Source organism: Crassostrea angulata, chromosome 7 (genome assembly GCF_025612915.1).
Source record: "Crassostrea angulata isolate pt1a10 chromosome 7, ASM2561291v2, whole genome shotgun sequence".
In the NCBI taxonomy this organism is placed as follows: Eukaryota; Metazoa; Mollusca; class Bivalvia; order Ostreida; family Ostreidae; genus Magallana; species Magallana angulata.
The window spans coordinates 2239417-2256916 of record NC_069117.1 but is presented as its reverse complement, the minus strand read 5'-3'; the positions used below and the strand labels follow the sequence as shown (position 1 = coordinate 2256916).

Genomic DNA, 17500 nt, shown 5'->3' with positions numbered 1-17500 from the left:
CGACATTGTCGACATCGCAATGTTGACCAACATCGAGTCGACATCGTGTCTACATCGTGTTCCTTCTTTCCTGTTTACATCGTCGACATTGTCGACATCGCAATGCTGACCAACATCGAGTCGACATCGTGTCTACATCGTGTTCCTTCTTTCCTGTTTACATCGTCGACATTGTCGACATCGCAATGCTGACCAATATCGAGTCGACATCGTGTCTACATCGTGTTCCTTCTTTCCTGTTAACATCGTCGACATTGTAGATATCGCAATGTTGACCAACATCGAGTCGACATCGTGTCTACATCGTGTTCCTTCTTTTCTGTTTACATCGTCGACATTGTAGATATCGCAATGATGACCAACATCGAGTCGACATCGTGTCTACATCATCTTCCTTCTTTCCTGTTTACATCGTCGACATTGTCGATATCGCAATGTTGACCAACATCGAGTCGACATCGTGTCTACATCGTGTTCCTTCTTTTCTGTTTACATCGTCGACATTGTCGACATCGCAATGTTGACCAACATCGAGTCGACATCGTGTCTACATCGTGTTCCTTCTTTCCTGTTTACATCGTCGACATTGTCGACATCGCAATGTTGACCAACATCGAGTCAACATTGCAATGTTGATCGGCATCAAGTAAACATTGTGTGTACATCGTCGACGTTGTCAATATCGCAATTATGGCCAACATGTTTTATATTCTATCTGTATTACATTTGACATATTTACCCTATTGTAATTATTGAACAAACATTGTATAATGTTAGTGATGATAAATAAAGGAATTATCCAATCTGTGGGTAAGTGTTCTGCTTAACTGACTACAAGTTATCATTTTGTCATTGACAAAAGTATCTTATGCCCTGCTTTACTTGCATTGTTTGTAACCACCAGCGGAGTGATAAACATAAAGTAGGGCAGAGTTCAGTCCTAGACCGTTAATCTTGTCCCGTCGGTGGAATTTCACTATCGCACCATTGAAATTATGAATGATTCTACATTTATTAGTCTTCTTAGCATGGTTTACATCGTTAACATTACTATAGTAGTTAATATAAAGTTTTAATGATGTTTACAGAGCATATCAACTATCTTATTCACAAGCTGACGACATTGTCCACTTTGCATTATTAGTGTTGATATCTATATGTATGTAATTAACTTTCATATTTTACCCCTTCAATCTAGATAGCATCGTCAACCCTTTTTTTTTTTTTTTTTTTTTTTTTAATTTTTTTATTTTTGTTTACACATAAATCCACATACACACATATTTCAGACATATTTCATACATTTCAAGATTCTACATATTGTAATAACTTATTAATCTAAAGAAAACATATTAGCTGTGTAGTGTAAAAACGTGTTTTTTTGAAGAAAAAAAATAAATAAATAGATGATAGCAGTAAATGAAAAGAGAAAAAGGGAGAGATACAGAAGAAGATACAAAAATACAAAAGAAAAAAAGGGGGGGGGGGGGGGTACATTATCAATATATTTGTTCAAGTCAATATAATTTTAAAAAAAGAAAGAATAGTTTAAGCAATCACAGATGTCATAAAACTTGTTATAATTTCTCACAAATTGTTTGCCAGTGGTTTTCATAATCTGAGTATCTACAGTTTTTCAATAGCATATATTTTTCAAGCAGAATCCTGTTTTTTATTATTTGTTTTACTAATTCAAAACTTAGATGAGGGTTTTTGTTATATTTGGTAGCAAAAATATACCATTTAATAACCATCAATATTAAATTATACATTTTATAGATGCTTTGTTTTAGAAATTTACCAAATAAAACAGATTTCCTATCAAAAACTATGGAAATATCAAATTGATTTAAAAACCATTCTTCAATATTACACCATAGTTCTTTTACATAGAAACATTCATAAAACAGATGATCAATTGTTTCAATATTTGTTTTACAGAAGCTACATAAGGGAGAATCAATTAATTTCAACTTGTGCAGATAATAATTTGTAGGTATAATTCTATGTAAAATTTGATATTGAAGCCAGTTGGGTTTACTTTCTTGGACCGCTTTAAAACAAAGACAGTAGATTCTATTCCATTCTAAATCGGTGAAATTTTCTCCAAGATCTCTCCATCTAATTGATGATGTTATCGGTTCTTTTTTATTTTCAATTAAAATGTTATACATTTCCTTACATCCTTTTGTATTCCTATAAAAAAGATAAATAGAGTTTGGAATTTTAGGTCCATGTTCTTTGCTCATATCTGTATTATCTATGTGTTTTTTTACAGCTTTTTTTAGACCTGCATATTCAATAAAATTTGTATTCACTTTCATGTTATTTAGTATTTCTAAGCTAAGAAAATTCCCATTACAGTCAAACAGAACACTAGTTAGTGTAAACCCTACTCTAAAATATTTTTTTTAAAATACTGAGGAATTTCCTATCAGAATGTTTGGGTTGTCCCATAAAAGTTCATTATTAAATTGTTTTTCAGTTTGTTTACTTGTTGATTTTATTACTTTTGCCCAGCTAAGTAACACTTCTTTCCAAAATAGATTTGGTATTTTTCTAATCATTTTAAAAGTAAAATCTAATCCTCTTTTCCATAAATCTGATATTTCAATTTCTAAGGTTGTTTCTAAAAGTTTTTCCCATTTTGCATTAGAATTAATTAATCTTTTTATCCAGCTGGATTTAAGGGCAATGATAAATGCTGGGTAATCAATCATTTTTAGCCCTCCATATTTATAATCTTGTATTACAGTGTTTTTCTTTATTTTATGCATGTTGCATCCCCATAAAAAGTGGTACAAATCGTTTTCCAATTTTTTTTATCAAGTTTGTATCTGGATTGGGTATACTTAATATTAAGTGATTTAATTTTGGTATAATTAATGATTTTATTATTCTAAGTCTCCCTATCGGTGTTAGCTTTCTATGTTTCCATTGATTCATTATTTTATTGATTTCTGATAATTTAGGAGAATAGTTTAGCTCGGACATTTCTTCAAGGTTAATTGAAAATTTAATTCCGAGAAGGTCAAATGCTGTGTTGTTCCAGTCTAGCTTCCATCGAGTATGGTGAAAAACATCTTTAGAAAATTTTTTGCTACCTATCCATACCATTTTTGTTTTTTGGAAATTAATTTTAAGACCAGATATATTTTCAAAGAAGTCTAATTCTCTTAGAATGCCATCAAGTGTTAGGGGAGAGCCATCAGAAATTAGGGATGTATCGTCTGCATATTGGGACAGCTTATATTCTACATTTCCAATTTTAATACCTGTTATGTCTTTATTATTTCGAATTATTATTCCAAGAATTTCTGCACATAGGAGAAAGAGATAGGGCGATATAGGGTCTCCTTGTCTGCAACCTCTTTGAGGGTATATGTAATCTGAGCTGAGCCCATTCTGTAAAACACATGACTTTATTCCTTTATAAAATGTATTAATCCATTTTTTGAGCTTATTACCAAAGTTGAAAAAATCTAATGTTTGATTGATAAATTCCCAGGAAATTGTGTCAAAAGCCTTTTCAAAATCTATTAGCATAAGCAGTCCAGGAATTTGTTTATAATCTGTATATTGTATAATGTCATAGATTAGTCTTATATTTTCTCCAATAAATCTTCCTTTAATGAACCCAGTTTGGTCTGTATTTATTAGTTTATCTAAGTGTACTTTAATACGTTCTGCTATACATCCTGATGCTATTTTATAGACAACATTTAAAAGGGTAATAGGGCGCCAATTTTTCAAATACTGTTTAGGTTTTCCTGCTTTTGGTATACAAGTAATTATACCAAGTTTATTATGGTCTGAGAATTGACCTATTTCATAAGAATTATTAATAGCTCTAGTCACAAAAACACCAATGTCTTTCCAAAAAAACTTAAAGAATTCACAGATGAAACCATCTGGGCCGGGACTTTTGTCATTCTTCATTTTTTTCAGAAAATTATAGACTTCAGTATTATTTATTGGTCCCTCTAAACTATCAGATTCTTCTTTTGTTAACTTTGTTACATTAAATTTGTTTAATTTTAATCGAAAATCCTCTGTATAAATAGTCTCTCTTTTTCTATAAAGATTTTCATAAAACATTTTAATTTCATTTAGAATTTTGAATTGGTCGGTAATAATTGACCTGTCATCTTTTTGTATTCTTGGAATTTGTTTGCTAATATAGTTTCTCGACTCTAGACTAAAAAAATACTTAGTGGGTTTTTCTCCTTCTTCAATCCATTTAGCTTTGGATCTTATACATTGTCCTTTTAATATATTACTCCTAATTTGCTCTTATTCATTCTGTTTCTCATTAAGTTCGTCAATTGTGTTTTGGGTTAAGTTTTGCTCAATTTCAGTTATTTCTTTTTCCAGTTTTAATTTTCTTTGATTTTGTTTTTTCTTTTTGTAACTAGCATAAGAAATTGTTTTGCCCCTAATTTCCATAAGTAATGTGTCAAGAAATAATTGATCATTAATTGTAAGGCAGAGATCTTCATTTCTAATTGTACTGATACTTTCTTTATTATATACATGGCATGAGTATTGACATATTATGTTATTTAGTAATTTTTTAATGATATTGATGTAGTCTTTATCGGTTAGGAGTTAATTATTAAATTTCCAAAAACCTTTCCCTTTTATAAATTCATTTAATTTGCATTGGAATAAGACTGGGGAATGATCAGAACGATAACTGTTTTCATGTTTAATACATGGTGACATAGTTTGTAATGATTCCGAAATTAGGAAGAAGTCAAGCCTAGCCTGCTTAATAGGGTTTTTTTTCTCCCAAGTGTATCTTTTCAAAAAAGGACATTGTTCTCGGAAGACATCTTTAAGGTTGAATGTGTCAATTAGCTTTAACACTTCAGTTCTGGCTTTAGGGTTATTAAGATTTTTATAATTCATAGAATCAAGATCTTTATCTAATATAAGATTGAAATCCCCTCCTAAAATAATGTGCTGTGAGGTATAGATGTCTTCAATTTTGCTTTTCAATTCTGAATAGAATTGTGGTCTGTCATTGTTGGGACCGTATATATTTATAAGTATGAATGGAATATCTTCAATTTCTACATCTAGTATCAAGTAGTTTCCCGAATCATCTTAAATTACATTTAAGGACTTAAATTCACAATTATTATTCACCAGAGTAGCAACTCCTCTAGCATTTGATTTAAAGGAACTAAAAAATACTTCATACCCCCATTGTGTTTTAATTATATTTTCATCTTCTTTTGTAAAATGGGTATCTTGTAACATGTAAATATTACAGTTCTTTGATTTAAGATTGTTAAAAACATCCTTTCGCTTATTTTTATCCCCCAGGCCTTGACAATTTAATGTAAGAACTTTAAGAAGGTTTTCCTTTGTTTTTTCATCCATGATAAGTAAAAAGTGATGCAGATAAACAGTGTACCCCAAAAAAAAAAGAGAGCAGAAAGCCAAACTATTCTTATAAAAGATGTAGAAAAAAATGAGGGAATTGATGCATGCCAAAAAAGAAGCATGGAAAAATAAGGTTCTGAATTTGCGAGAGCAGAATATACCAAAAATAATATGTTGCTCTAAATGGAAAAAAAATAGTTTATCATTACAAGTTTAATATTTTCCGATCGTGATGAAGGGGTCATCCATAGTCTTAACCATTGTATAAAAGATATTGAGATGCGTTTTCGGAGCAGTTGACTCATAGATATCGACGACTAAAAAATCAAAATACATGTGTCTTAAACTGCAACAAAACAGAAAGGGATAATGAGTCACTTAAAGAGAAAAAAATGTGACATAATAGACTATAAAATCTGCTTCACCCTGTGTTATATGGATAAATAATCTTTCCGTTGTTTAGTAAAAAAAAAAAAAGATAAACAACAAAAGAAAAAAAAGTAACCGTTAAACTTACATACATGTGGGAAAAAACATTCCAACTCATAGTCGGAAGGTAACATGGTAAACTAAAAGGTAGAACCGGATCCGTATACATGCGTTCCGGTTGGATAAACTTTTACAGAAAAATGGCTGAAATTTTAAGTTAAAAATCTTGACTAACGGGTATCCATTAACCGAACGAGTTTTCAACCATAGTCAATTACATGTTTTTGGTTTTTTTTTTTTAACAAAAACCATTGTATAATGATAGACATGCAAGTTTACAAAAAGAGGGGGAAAGAGAATATATATAGTAATGATAATACGTTACATATATACAAGGTTTTTTTTATGAAAAACAAATGGTAATTTATACCATGATTACCTTTAAAAGATAAGGCATAATTGTGGGGAACTCAGTGGGAAGTTCTAATACTAAAGTTTGAACTTGCATAGACAATAGTCACGAACGCACAATACTCGACTGGTAAGTTCACGAAATAACAGGTACCTGCATGTTCTTTACGGCACTCATACCTGCATCGTTAATGTGGGTGAATCTTCGAGGACCGATCTTACTACCGTACCAGCGCGAGACCACAACCAGCGCGTTAGTCACTTCGTTGTCAATCAGGGTTTTCAGTAGCGCTCGTCCCGCTCCAAATTCGCCATCATCATCAGAACCCTCATGAGTGGAACCGTCTGGGCTGGTAAATCGGTACGCATATATGTTATGACTCGCACTTGAAATGGTATTGATGCGCATCACTTCCACGATAGATTTCCTGACCTGCTTGAAAGACTCGACAGATACTGCATGGCCAATAAACCGGTTTCCATTGTCCTCGACAGACTTCCCAGGGTTTACCGTTATGTTGACCTCGTCGTCGGTAATGATCTCATCAGCAGTAGGTCGTGAACCGAGTTTATCTCTATAGACAGAGTTGCTCTGAGTGAATATGAGTTTCGTTCCATTCATCTTAGTTCTATGCCTTTTTCAGTATATTTTTTCTGAACTTCAAAAAGTTGTTTCCTTTTCTCTCTTACTTCTTCTGGTTGCTGCTGTGCAAAACGGAATGGTGATTTCTTTGCTTTGAGCACCTTGACCCCACTCATTACCAGATCCTTGTGGTTTCGGTAGGCGAATTGTATGCAGACTGGTCTCGGGTATTTCCTACGTTTGTCAAATTCACCCATACGAAACATTTTCGAGATCTGCAAGCGATCCGCCGTTTCTGGTTTCATTTCCATCTCTGTTATAAGAATGTTCCTGATAATGGCAGCAAGGTTTTCAGGTTCATTTGCTGTGCCTTTCTCTTCTATGCCATTAACAATTACATTGTTTTCCATATACTTTATCTTCAGATCTATTATTTGATCTCTTTGAACATTAACACAATACTCTAAGCGTATTACATAGTCGCGTAAGCGGCTCATCTCTCTCTCTCCATCTTTTTGTTTTTCTCCTGCAGTTCTGAAATTAGGTTCTCGGTCTCAACTGTCTGGTCTTGGACCTTCTCAAGCCTTTCAGTGATTCCATCTCTCGCTCTTATCTCCTGTGTGAGATCGTCTAAATGTTTACCTTGACCGTCTAAACGTAATAAAAAGTTAGCTAAAGTATTTTGTATACTTGCAATACCTTGCATGATATCCCTGCTCTGGGAGATTTCACCTTTGTCAGAGGTATCGAAGTGCTCCGTTTCTTTATCTACTTCTGTTAGTCTTGTGTTTCGCTTTTTGGATGCCATTGTGCAAAAACAGGTTCTGAGTATCGTTCACCGGTCCCCACAACTTTAAGACACGGAATGTTTTCTTCTTCACTGTTTTTACCAGAAATGAATATTCCAGTCCACAAAAAACACTTTTAACTGCTCACTATCACTGTAGCTGCGTATCACATAATTCTCTTAAATAGCTAGAAACACAGTTTTTTGGTATAATTCTTAAGCTCTCCGAAAAAAACGTCCGTCTACATCTCGAGCATGCGCAATCTCCCCTTTTGCTCTCCGCAATCGTCAACCCTTTTATTTTACCCCTTTTATGACAAATTTAGTTGACATTGATTGTTTTATCTCATTTCTGCAAAAAACTTTGCATTACTAAATATGTGGGCACGGACGTTGAATTTATGAAACTATATTCAAGAAACATTTATGATCCAATGCTTGAATAAAAACAACACTAAACACTTACTATGAGTTAGGAGAGATATATTTTTAATCTATTATGTAAACTCGACATTTAGGAACTAGATCGAGTTATCAATAATATTAATACTTGAAAGTTAATCATGAAAGGTGGTGTACAATAAACATCATAAATAAAAAAACATGTTCACTTTACAAGTCTGCGATCTGGTTCGGAATGCTATTGACAACTTGAAGTTTCATCTTCTTAGCTGGGGGGACATTTTCTGAGTTACTGATGAATGACTCCTCGTAGTCTTTAATATCTATACCCAACCTACTGAGGGAATTTGTCATCTGAACAATGTTTTCCAGAGGCATATCTTTAGTGGATTGCTTGATGAATGTAAAGATCAATCGCCCCCCTCCCTGTGGTTTTTCATGTTTGGTTTCTCCTAGGCCGAGAAGGCACAATGATCTCATTTCATCTTTGACCTGCTCCGCAGTATTGCGCGTGCTTTTAGTAATTGCATTGCAAGGGACAATAGGACCCGGGTATAAAAGGATTTTCTTTGAAATTTGCGGGATTTGAAGACTGGTATGTTGAAGAACACCCCCTGGTGTGTATCCGGATAGGTATTTCTTATGCTGCATAAGGTAGTTTGCAAGGCAGATTGATTTCTCTGTGCTGTGCAAGTTCACATAGCATTTGGTCTCATCATCTTCGGATTTGGTTAAAGCGTTTTTAACTTTACTTTGGAACTCCTGAGATAATGGAAGAGACAAACATTCTCCAATCAATTCTAAAAATTTTGTCGCATTAAAGGCCGCTTGCATTATCATGGCCAGGCGCTGGGTGTGTCCCTTTAATTTCCCCAGTATTCCTGAAAGATAGTGTTTGTTCATGTAAGATAAGATATGAATTGATTATAAAAAATGTAATCGAAATCAAATTTAGTCTCAGATTAATCAGTACTGTTTATTTGCATGATCAATAAAAGCCAGATAATGTGAAAAATTTAATTATTTTTCCATTGGTTGAATTTTATAAACCAAATTATTTTTTTTAATATTCATGTACTATAAATGTGGCAACCAAGTGGAAAGAACAAAGTTATATAATTTACAACGTTGTACAAAAATCAGTGTTGTATTTTATTTAAAAAAAATAAATTTTGTAAGAACAAGGAATAAATTTAAAATTGGTTACAAAGACAAATGTGGTAGATTCCACGCTTTTTAAAAGGAAAGTTTTCACTATAGTGGAAAACTGCGACCTTGAAACAAAATGTGTTTAAAATGTTAACATTTTATTTATAGTAAGACTATTTGTTGAAAACAGTCATTTCATATTGTTGTATGAATAACCATAAATAACCTCGAAATATAAGAACGCTGTGTTAAATTTTCTCAACACTCTTCATGACCAGAATATTAGAGTGATAATCGATTAAGTATTTCGAACTTATACTGACCGAGACTGTTTATTTATTTATTAACGCTTGCAATTGTTTTAATTTATTTCATTTAATTGCAAGAAAATTTAATGTATATCGACATTTATGAAAGTGTCATAAAAAGTTTTGTAATTGAAGGCTTCTCAATATGTAATAACGTATAAGGGGATATTTACGTGCTGCTAATTTTTACTAATTTTTACGAGTTTTATACATCCTTAAAAATTAAACACGTAAATTTCCACAGAAGTTACAAAAAAAACTGCACTTAAAGTTTCTACATCGTATGTATGAGAGGAATGTTCATGACCTTCAGCTCAGTACCTGACGGCTGTACATGTAGGTATATTTGAGCGTTTTTAGTCACGTGGTTATAACAGTTCAGATCTTTCTATTCAGTCTTGAGTATTTTTTAAAACTACGTATAATGCCAGGTTAGTAGCTCTAGATGTCTTTTTTGCTTGGGAGAGAAAGATAAAGAGAGAGAGAAAAAATTTGAAATGGAGTTATCTTTCTTTTTTTCCCGGTAAATCGAACTGAGACGAGCACATGGTGTACATCAATGATGATACCCAGATAAATATGAATAAGTAAAGTGTATATCACATATGAAATAAAAAGTAAATGTATAAACACATATACGGAATCGTTAACAGAAAAACGATTTTCTGATTTGTATGTGTGTTAACTGTAACAAAGTCACGGTGGAATTTCCCCCTTTTACCACAGATGATTTTAATTTTTACAGACATGTCTAATTCGTAAACAAATTACGCGTAAAAATTCAAATCACCCTATTTTATGACATAAATCACGGCAGTAAAAATTACCCTTTATACGATATTTTGCATATGTGCTTTAAGGATATTTAATCCTCTTTTTCACGATTAGGTAACAATTCAGATTTTCTGCAACATCTTCTTAAAGAAATCGATTAATAATACCCATGGCTTACCTGATATATAGGTGTCAGTACTGTGGTTTTCTCGGAGGAATTCCTGTTGTTCATTGTAAAACTTGACCGCCACTTTCTGAGCATCGTCATCGTAGATATAGACCAGGCTTGGGGCGAATTACATTGTAAAGTAATGCATTACATTACCATTACTTCATGAATTTGGGCATTAAATTACCATTACCATTACTTGATTTTCTTGAAGTAATGCATTACATTACCATTACATGAGTAAAGTAATGCACTACCATTACCATTACTTTTTTTTTTAAAGTAAAGCTAAAGAGTTTTTGCAAATGTTTCAAATATACAACACTCTTTAACATATCTACAGCTTCATGCTCAGTATCAGGTTCAAATTCAATGAATAAACAAGAGTCATTCTTTATTTGCGCAATATATAATCATATTGTGGCAATATAAACAACATATTACATAAGTAACATGATATTTATAGACATTTGGCATGATGCAATATCAGATATGAAATAGAGACACAGGATAACATGCGTAACAAAAAACAATTTATGAAATAATGTTGCGGTTTTTAAAAGCTATATATAGATATATCCCCAGATTACACAAATCTTTATAATTTTGGACACCTAATTTTATTAATTTATAAACAGATGATTTTTCCCAGTTATATTTCTTAATATATTTTAATCGTATTTCTTTTTACGGGGGACACTTTAAGACAAAAGATTGCTGTTGCACTTATGATCGACGTTTCAAAGGGTCGATCATCTTTTAAATGCATCCATCTTCCGGGCTATACTAATTATAAATAAATGTTTTGCAGGAGCAGTCAAAGCTTGGGCTGGAAAATACTGTTTGACGATCTTTATCTTAGGATATATTAAGTGCAACAATAGATTAAATACATAAATCTTGTATTTTCTATCAGTCCAAACTAATGTACAGTGTAATTAATATACAAGGGAGAGACAAAGAGACAGAGATAAAGAAAGAGAAAATAATTAAGATTATTTTCAAATGGGTTATAATATTGGAAGTGATATTGATTTTCATCGTGGATGGACAGTGCATTCATTTTGCTTTTAAAGGTGCATGTCTGTCTCCTATTCTATTGTGACATAGCGAAGGGAAGGGGATTGGGGTGTTTAGCACTTCTTACAACAATAGATTGTTTTGATACTTAGATTATCCTGGGGGCATAGTGTGTTGTTGACACATTTCTTATTGAAGTGCAAACTAATTGGAGTAAATTGTTTAAATGATTAAAAACTCTTAATAACAACACTCTTATAAATGTTATGAAATTGTGCTGTTATCTTTGGTAATATAAACAAATGAATTTTAAAAAAACTTTTTTAATAAAACATGTACAATTAAAACATTTTTTTCTTAATTAGAATTATTTCTTTCTTCTTTAAAAATAAATTTAATCAAATTCAATTTCAACTATTCATTTATTCATCACATTTTTTAAAGTGAACATGCATAAATATGCATAGTAATGCAAAGTAATGCCATGTAATGCCAGCATTACACTAGATTTTGGAAAGTAATGCATTACATTAGCATTACTTGTAATGCTAATTTTGAGGCATTACACATTACTAGCATTACTTTGAAAACATGTAATGCATTGCAATGCATTACCATTACATTCAGCATTACCCCAAGCCTGATATAGACCCTTTTGGTTTTATGCATCTGGTCGATCACATAGAAAACTCTAGAAAGAAATAGAATAAAGATCAATAATGTGAAAAAATACTTAAAGTTGTGTTTATACATGTATGTACAAGTAGTTTAATTTCTTTAATTTTCAAGAATAAATTTTAAAATAAATATTAAAATATTCATATAAAAATAATGGTATACCTTGCTAGGTTAGGTGTGTTTGGCAAAATTTCACTATTCACATCTGCATCCCTAAACTCTGGCTTTGGCATGCAAATAAGAAATCTGCTGTAAAGTCCACCATTGGAGTTTGCGTTTTTTCTTTCTTCGTCGAGACATCTGCATATTTCGCCGGGATGTGCCATACCACAGATATTCACGACCGGTTTTTGAACGGAGATGTTACCTTTAAATATAGATATTAAAGTTAATGTATAATGAAATAGGTCACATTTCAATAAAGGTAATAATTATAACACAATTATTCAAAATATATGAATAACATACTGCTACATGTCTGTCTCTTTAATGTTCCTCCATTATAGGCTGTTAAATAAATGGTGGTATCGTAATCAGAAGCAGATCCTGTTTTGTACAGCCCCAGGCTGCTCTGCCATGTCTTAAGTTCATCCCATAGCTGAATTTGTCTGCTATCGTTGTTAAGCTGCTTTAATAGCGATTCTACTGTAGCTGCTACAATTTAAAAAAGAAAATCTTTTTGCTTATTATTAATGATTAATTCTCTCTCTCTCTCTTTCTCTCTCTCTCTCTCTCTGTCTCTCTCTCTCTCTCTCTCTCTCTCTCCATCTACAATTAATCTATTAAAAGTCGGTGTTTGATAAATACCTGTAATACTATATATTCTAATGAGTATTGGAATGTTAAATACTGTTTAATATTGAGAACTTCTATATGTCTTTGCTACGTTAGAAAATAATTATTTTTGTTTCACACTAATCGGTCATTAATGAATGCGAAATGCACCGTATATCAGTGCGGTATTATTGAAGTATGTGTGAAATACATCTAGAGTGTGATGGGTTTTTAAAATACATAACCGTATATATTTAGTGATTGCCTTTTTTTAAATTCTTATCCGTTGTATTACAAATTTGTACAGGTTTCTATTTTTGCTATTTTCAAATGACTCCGATCAATTTTCAGGATAGACAGATTTGTAAGAAAATATATATATATATATATAACAGTGTGGGAGTCTATTGAAAAAAAAAATCGTTAAATTGGTTGTTGACACTTACATTGATTGACTCTAGACTGTAAGTCGCATATACCATTAGCACTCTCCACGTCCGATATTGCGTTACGGATGGCATCTATAGCTGCGGTTTTGTTGGTCCCTGTAAATCCTACCGTAGCTGAGTAGATAATAGATGGCTGTGTCCAACTTCCCCAGGGACAGATTTCTGACTTGTTTAAAAATGCGCGATTGCAGTCAAAAAGGGCGGAATTAAAAATTCCATTGGAACACTGTTTGATAGAGCTGTATTTTCAAGCATTCGGTTGGTAAGATCATCGAATGGCTCCTGTATAGTTTCATTATAACAATTTTCAATACGGTCCCGGTGCAGAAAGGCAGACATCGTCCAAAGTTGTTGGCGGTTTTTCTAACAATAACGTTAACGTTTGTATTGTATTGTTTACGTTACTATTGAAACGTGGTAAACGTGACGTCAAAATAATATTATTTTGCCAACGTCAGGGAAAAGTCACGTCGTTTATATATATAACGATGCCGTTAGGAAATATGTGTTATTAGTCATGGATTTAAACAATTTATTAAAACCGCTTCTTAAAATCGAAGACGTCATCAAGATCATAGAGTATACCAAAATCGTACCACAAGGAGTTCCTGATAGGTATGAACATATAAGAAATGTGTTTAATTTGAACATCAAAGAACAGAATTCCAGGGAGTTGTCCATTGCTGACGTTGCGCGACTAGTACAAACATTGGAGACTTTACTACCACGATTTGGTGATAATCCGGCGGATATTGATCGTGATTCAGTGGAAAAAGATTTGCAAAACTATATTTCAAAGGGGATTTCTGAAATTGGAACGGTGAATATTATTCCACCTTTAACTACATGCTGTGGATCCTTAAGGAAATCAGGACAAAAAGCGTGTATTGTTTACAGATCTAGATTTAGACCCGTGGTAGGAGTTATGTATGAATTGAAGTGTAGCAAGTGCAACACTGTATACAAATGCAGTACATATAAGAGGAAAGGATTGGAACTTTATTACAACGATGTTTTAGAGCAGGAGTATTTCATGTCAACATGCGACTCTGTGTTTTCCATGGAATTTATGAGGAGGATTGATATTGATATGTAAGTGTAATTAGAAATGTAAATACGGCTTGATAAAGACTGTTGATGTTCTGAATCAAAATAACAGTAATTTTATATATTATTACGCTAAAAGTAGGAGCAAATATTTATTTGAATCATAATTCATACAATGTACATTTCAAACGAAGGACCCGCCCCTTTTTTCCGATTTCCCCGCATGAAATCTTGGTCAGGCTGTCGGCGCATTATTCACAAATGTATGATCATTATGTAGAATTAAAAAAATCTAATCCAATGAATATTCATCACATACGAATATCAAACATTGAGATCTGTGTTAACGTGATATTAAAACGAGTATATGTTAATATAATGATGGTCCAGAGTTTTTTTCCTTGTGGGTATGGTTCATGGGATAATATGAATAAGTTTGAATAAGATCCGATTCATATTTTCATTATTAAATTTAATTTTTCAAAAAGGGGGGGGGGTACCAGACCGCACAAACTCTAGATGCGCGCGTGAAATATAATAGAAAAATTCACACACACAAATTTTACTCGAGAAAAATATTTTTGTGGAGAAAGTTATAGCTGGTCCGATCATCAATGAGATTTTTAATATGATTTATACCGAGATTCAATATTATTTTTGTATTAACGGATAGGAAAGAAATTAAAGTATTGTTCATATTCATATTGATTAGCAAATTTAAACTAATTAAAAAAAGAAATGAACTTTCATCAATGAACTGTCAAAAATAAATTAGAAAATGGTTTTTACAATATGAGAAGGAAGATAACTGAAGTAAAATTAATGGCAGAGAGCTAATATTTGATTTAAAATGTTGTAGATTCAGGAAATCGGCATCATTTGAAGGAATTGCGTATGCATACAATGACGAACACTTGGGGATAGAGTGGATGAATTCGCTGAACAATACACAGATATTGGACAGACGACGTCTAAGTGAGGCATGGTACAAAAAAACATTAATTGAAATGAAGAAAAATTATAACCTACAAACCGAAATAGAATATATTCTTTCGGATAAGCTGGAAGGTATACTGGAATGTGAAAAGGATGTCTTATGGGAGAAATTTTCAATAAAATGGTCTTCATCACTACATACTGACAACTGTAACCACGAAGGTACGAATTTTAATGACATTATTCAAACGAGATAATATAATTTAAAAAACCATTGAATTAATGTTTTAATGACATGTATATGTATGTATTTATTAAGAGTGCTGTAAAGCAATAGTCATTGACGGGCATATGAAGGGAACACGTTCAGTTTGTGGTGCAACGGAAGTGAAAACAATTGACTCCAAAGAACTAGGTAGCATCCATATGGGCTGTTGGAAAATGCCAATGAAGGGATCTCTTTATTGTACTGAACATAAACATGTGAAGGAAGAACATAAAAAGGTTATTACCAATACATGTATTTGCAATATTACATTTATATATATATATATATAAAGTAATTAAGAAGTTATATATTTATATATATAAAGTAATTAAGAAATAATTGTGCATTTAAGAAAGTAATTAAATACAAGAGATTTCTATACTAACTAATAGTATCTGTATGCGTTATGGAATTTTGTTCATTGCATTTTTTTTCTACAAATGCATAACCTGTTATGTAGTACAAACACATTTAAAAGTATTCGCTGAGCAGGCAATTTTAAATTTAATATGATAATATATTTGTGCTTGAAAGATAAATTTTCAACATAAAGTTAAAAACTTTTTGACAGAAACCAACTGAAGGAGCGAAGACAGAGGAAGATTCTGAATGTAACACCTTTAAAGAAAATGGTCATCTCCAAAAGTTCAAAAGTGCAGGAGTGTGTGCATCTGTATATAACTGCGGTATTATTAACGGCATGAGAGAGTTGTACGGATGTGAGTCTTTGACCCAAGTCTACATCTTTTTGATTTGGCTGGCAAAGGTGTTGGAAATTTTTCCACATTTACTTGCCTATGACGATGCTTGTCATCTAAAAAAATTCATAATGAATCCGATCAGGGCAGAGAAAAGTGAATACTCCAAATTTTTGACAACACTACGCATTGTTGTTGACAAAATGCATTTTGCAAATCATGTTGATAAATGGTGTAGAAGAAATGTCAACCCATACACTGATGATTTGTTCAAACACATTAACACGGAAGCATGTGAACAAACTTTTCAGTTTGTGGCTAAGTTTAAGTTTGCAACGAAACACATGTCCTGTGGGAAGTACAACTTGTTTATGTTGAAAATTTCAGAAATGTATAATAATGATAGGTTGGTAAGAAACAGGAAAAGAATCAAAGAAGATAAGTAAGTGAAATTAAACATTATTGGTTGTAATAATCATTATGAATAAATTGACAGATGTATTGTAGATCGATGTATTTAATTTAAAATGTAAATGATATATTTGCTTTCAAGTTGTGTAATAATCGTTAATAAAATGGAAATGGATGTATGCATTTGTAATTTGTATTTGTAAACAAAAAGCAATAACAAATTTAAAACGACAATGTTAACAATGTAAACGTGAAAGAAATATCCATAATGTAGACAATGTAAATTTGATATTGGTTCAACATTGCGATGTCGACAATGTTGACGATGTTAACAGAAAAAAAATATCGGCAATGTTGACGATGTAAACTCGATATCGGTTCAACATTGTCGACGTTGCGATGTCGACAATGTCGACGATGTTAACGGCAAAGAAATGTCGGCAATGTTGACGATGTAAACTCGATATCGGTTCAACATCGTCTACATTGCGATGTCGACAATGTTGACGATGTTAACAGAAAAAAAATATCGGCAATGTTGACGATGTAAACTCGATATCGGTTCAACATTGTCGACGTTGCGATGTCGACAATGTCGACGATGTTAACGGCAAAGAAATGTCGGCAATGTTGACAATGAAAACTCGATATCGGTTCAACATTGTCGACGTTGCGATGTCGACGATGTTAACGGCAAAGAAATATCGGCAATGTTGACAATGTAAAATCGATATCGTAACAATATTGTATACATCGCGATGTTGACGATATCGAAAAAGAAATATGCATTGGACATGAATGAAATTAGTATGCTCG

The 17500-nt window shown here is 32.4% G+C and overlaps 2 protein-coding genes across 2 annotated transcripts in view; one reads left to right on the top strand and one right to left on the bottom strand.

Moving 5' to 3' along the window:
* LOC128193149 (uncharacterized) overlaps positions 1–17500 on the bottom strand; it is a 68127-nt gene that overhangs the window by 48076 nt on the left and 2551 nt on the right. The gene's annotated exons all lie outside the window — the stretch shown is intronic.
* On the top strand, positions 13671–17481 carry LOC128193148 (uncharacterized). The gene is made up of 4 exons (XM_052866427.1): positions 13671–14416; positions 15231–15529; positions 15627–15811; positions 16147–17481. The coding sequence occupies exons 1-4, from the start codon at positions 13842–13844 to the stop codon at positions 16717–16719; spliced, it is 1632 nt and encodes a 543-aa protein (XP_052722387.1). The 5' UTR covers positions 13671–13841; the 3' UTR covers positions 16720–17481.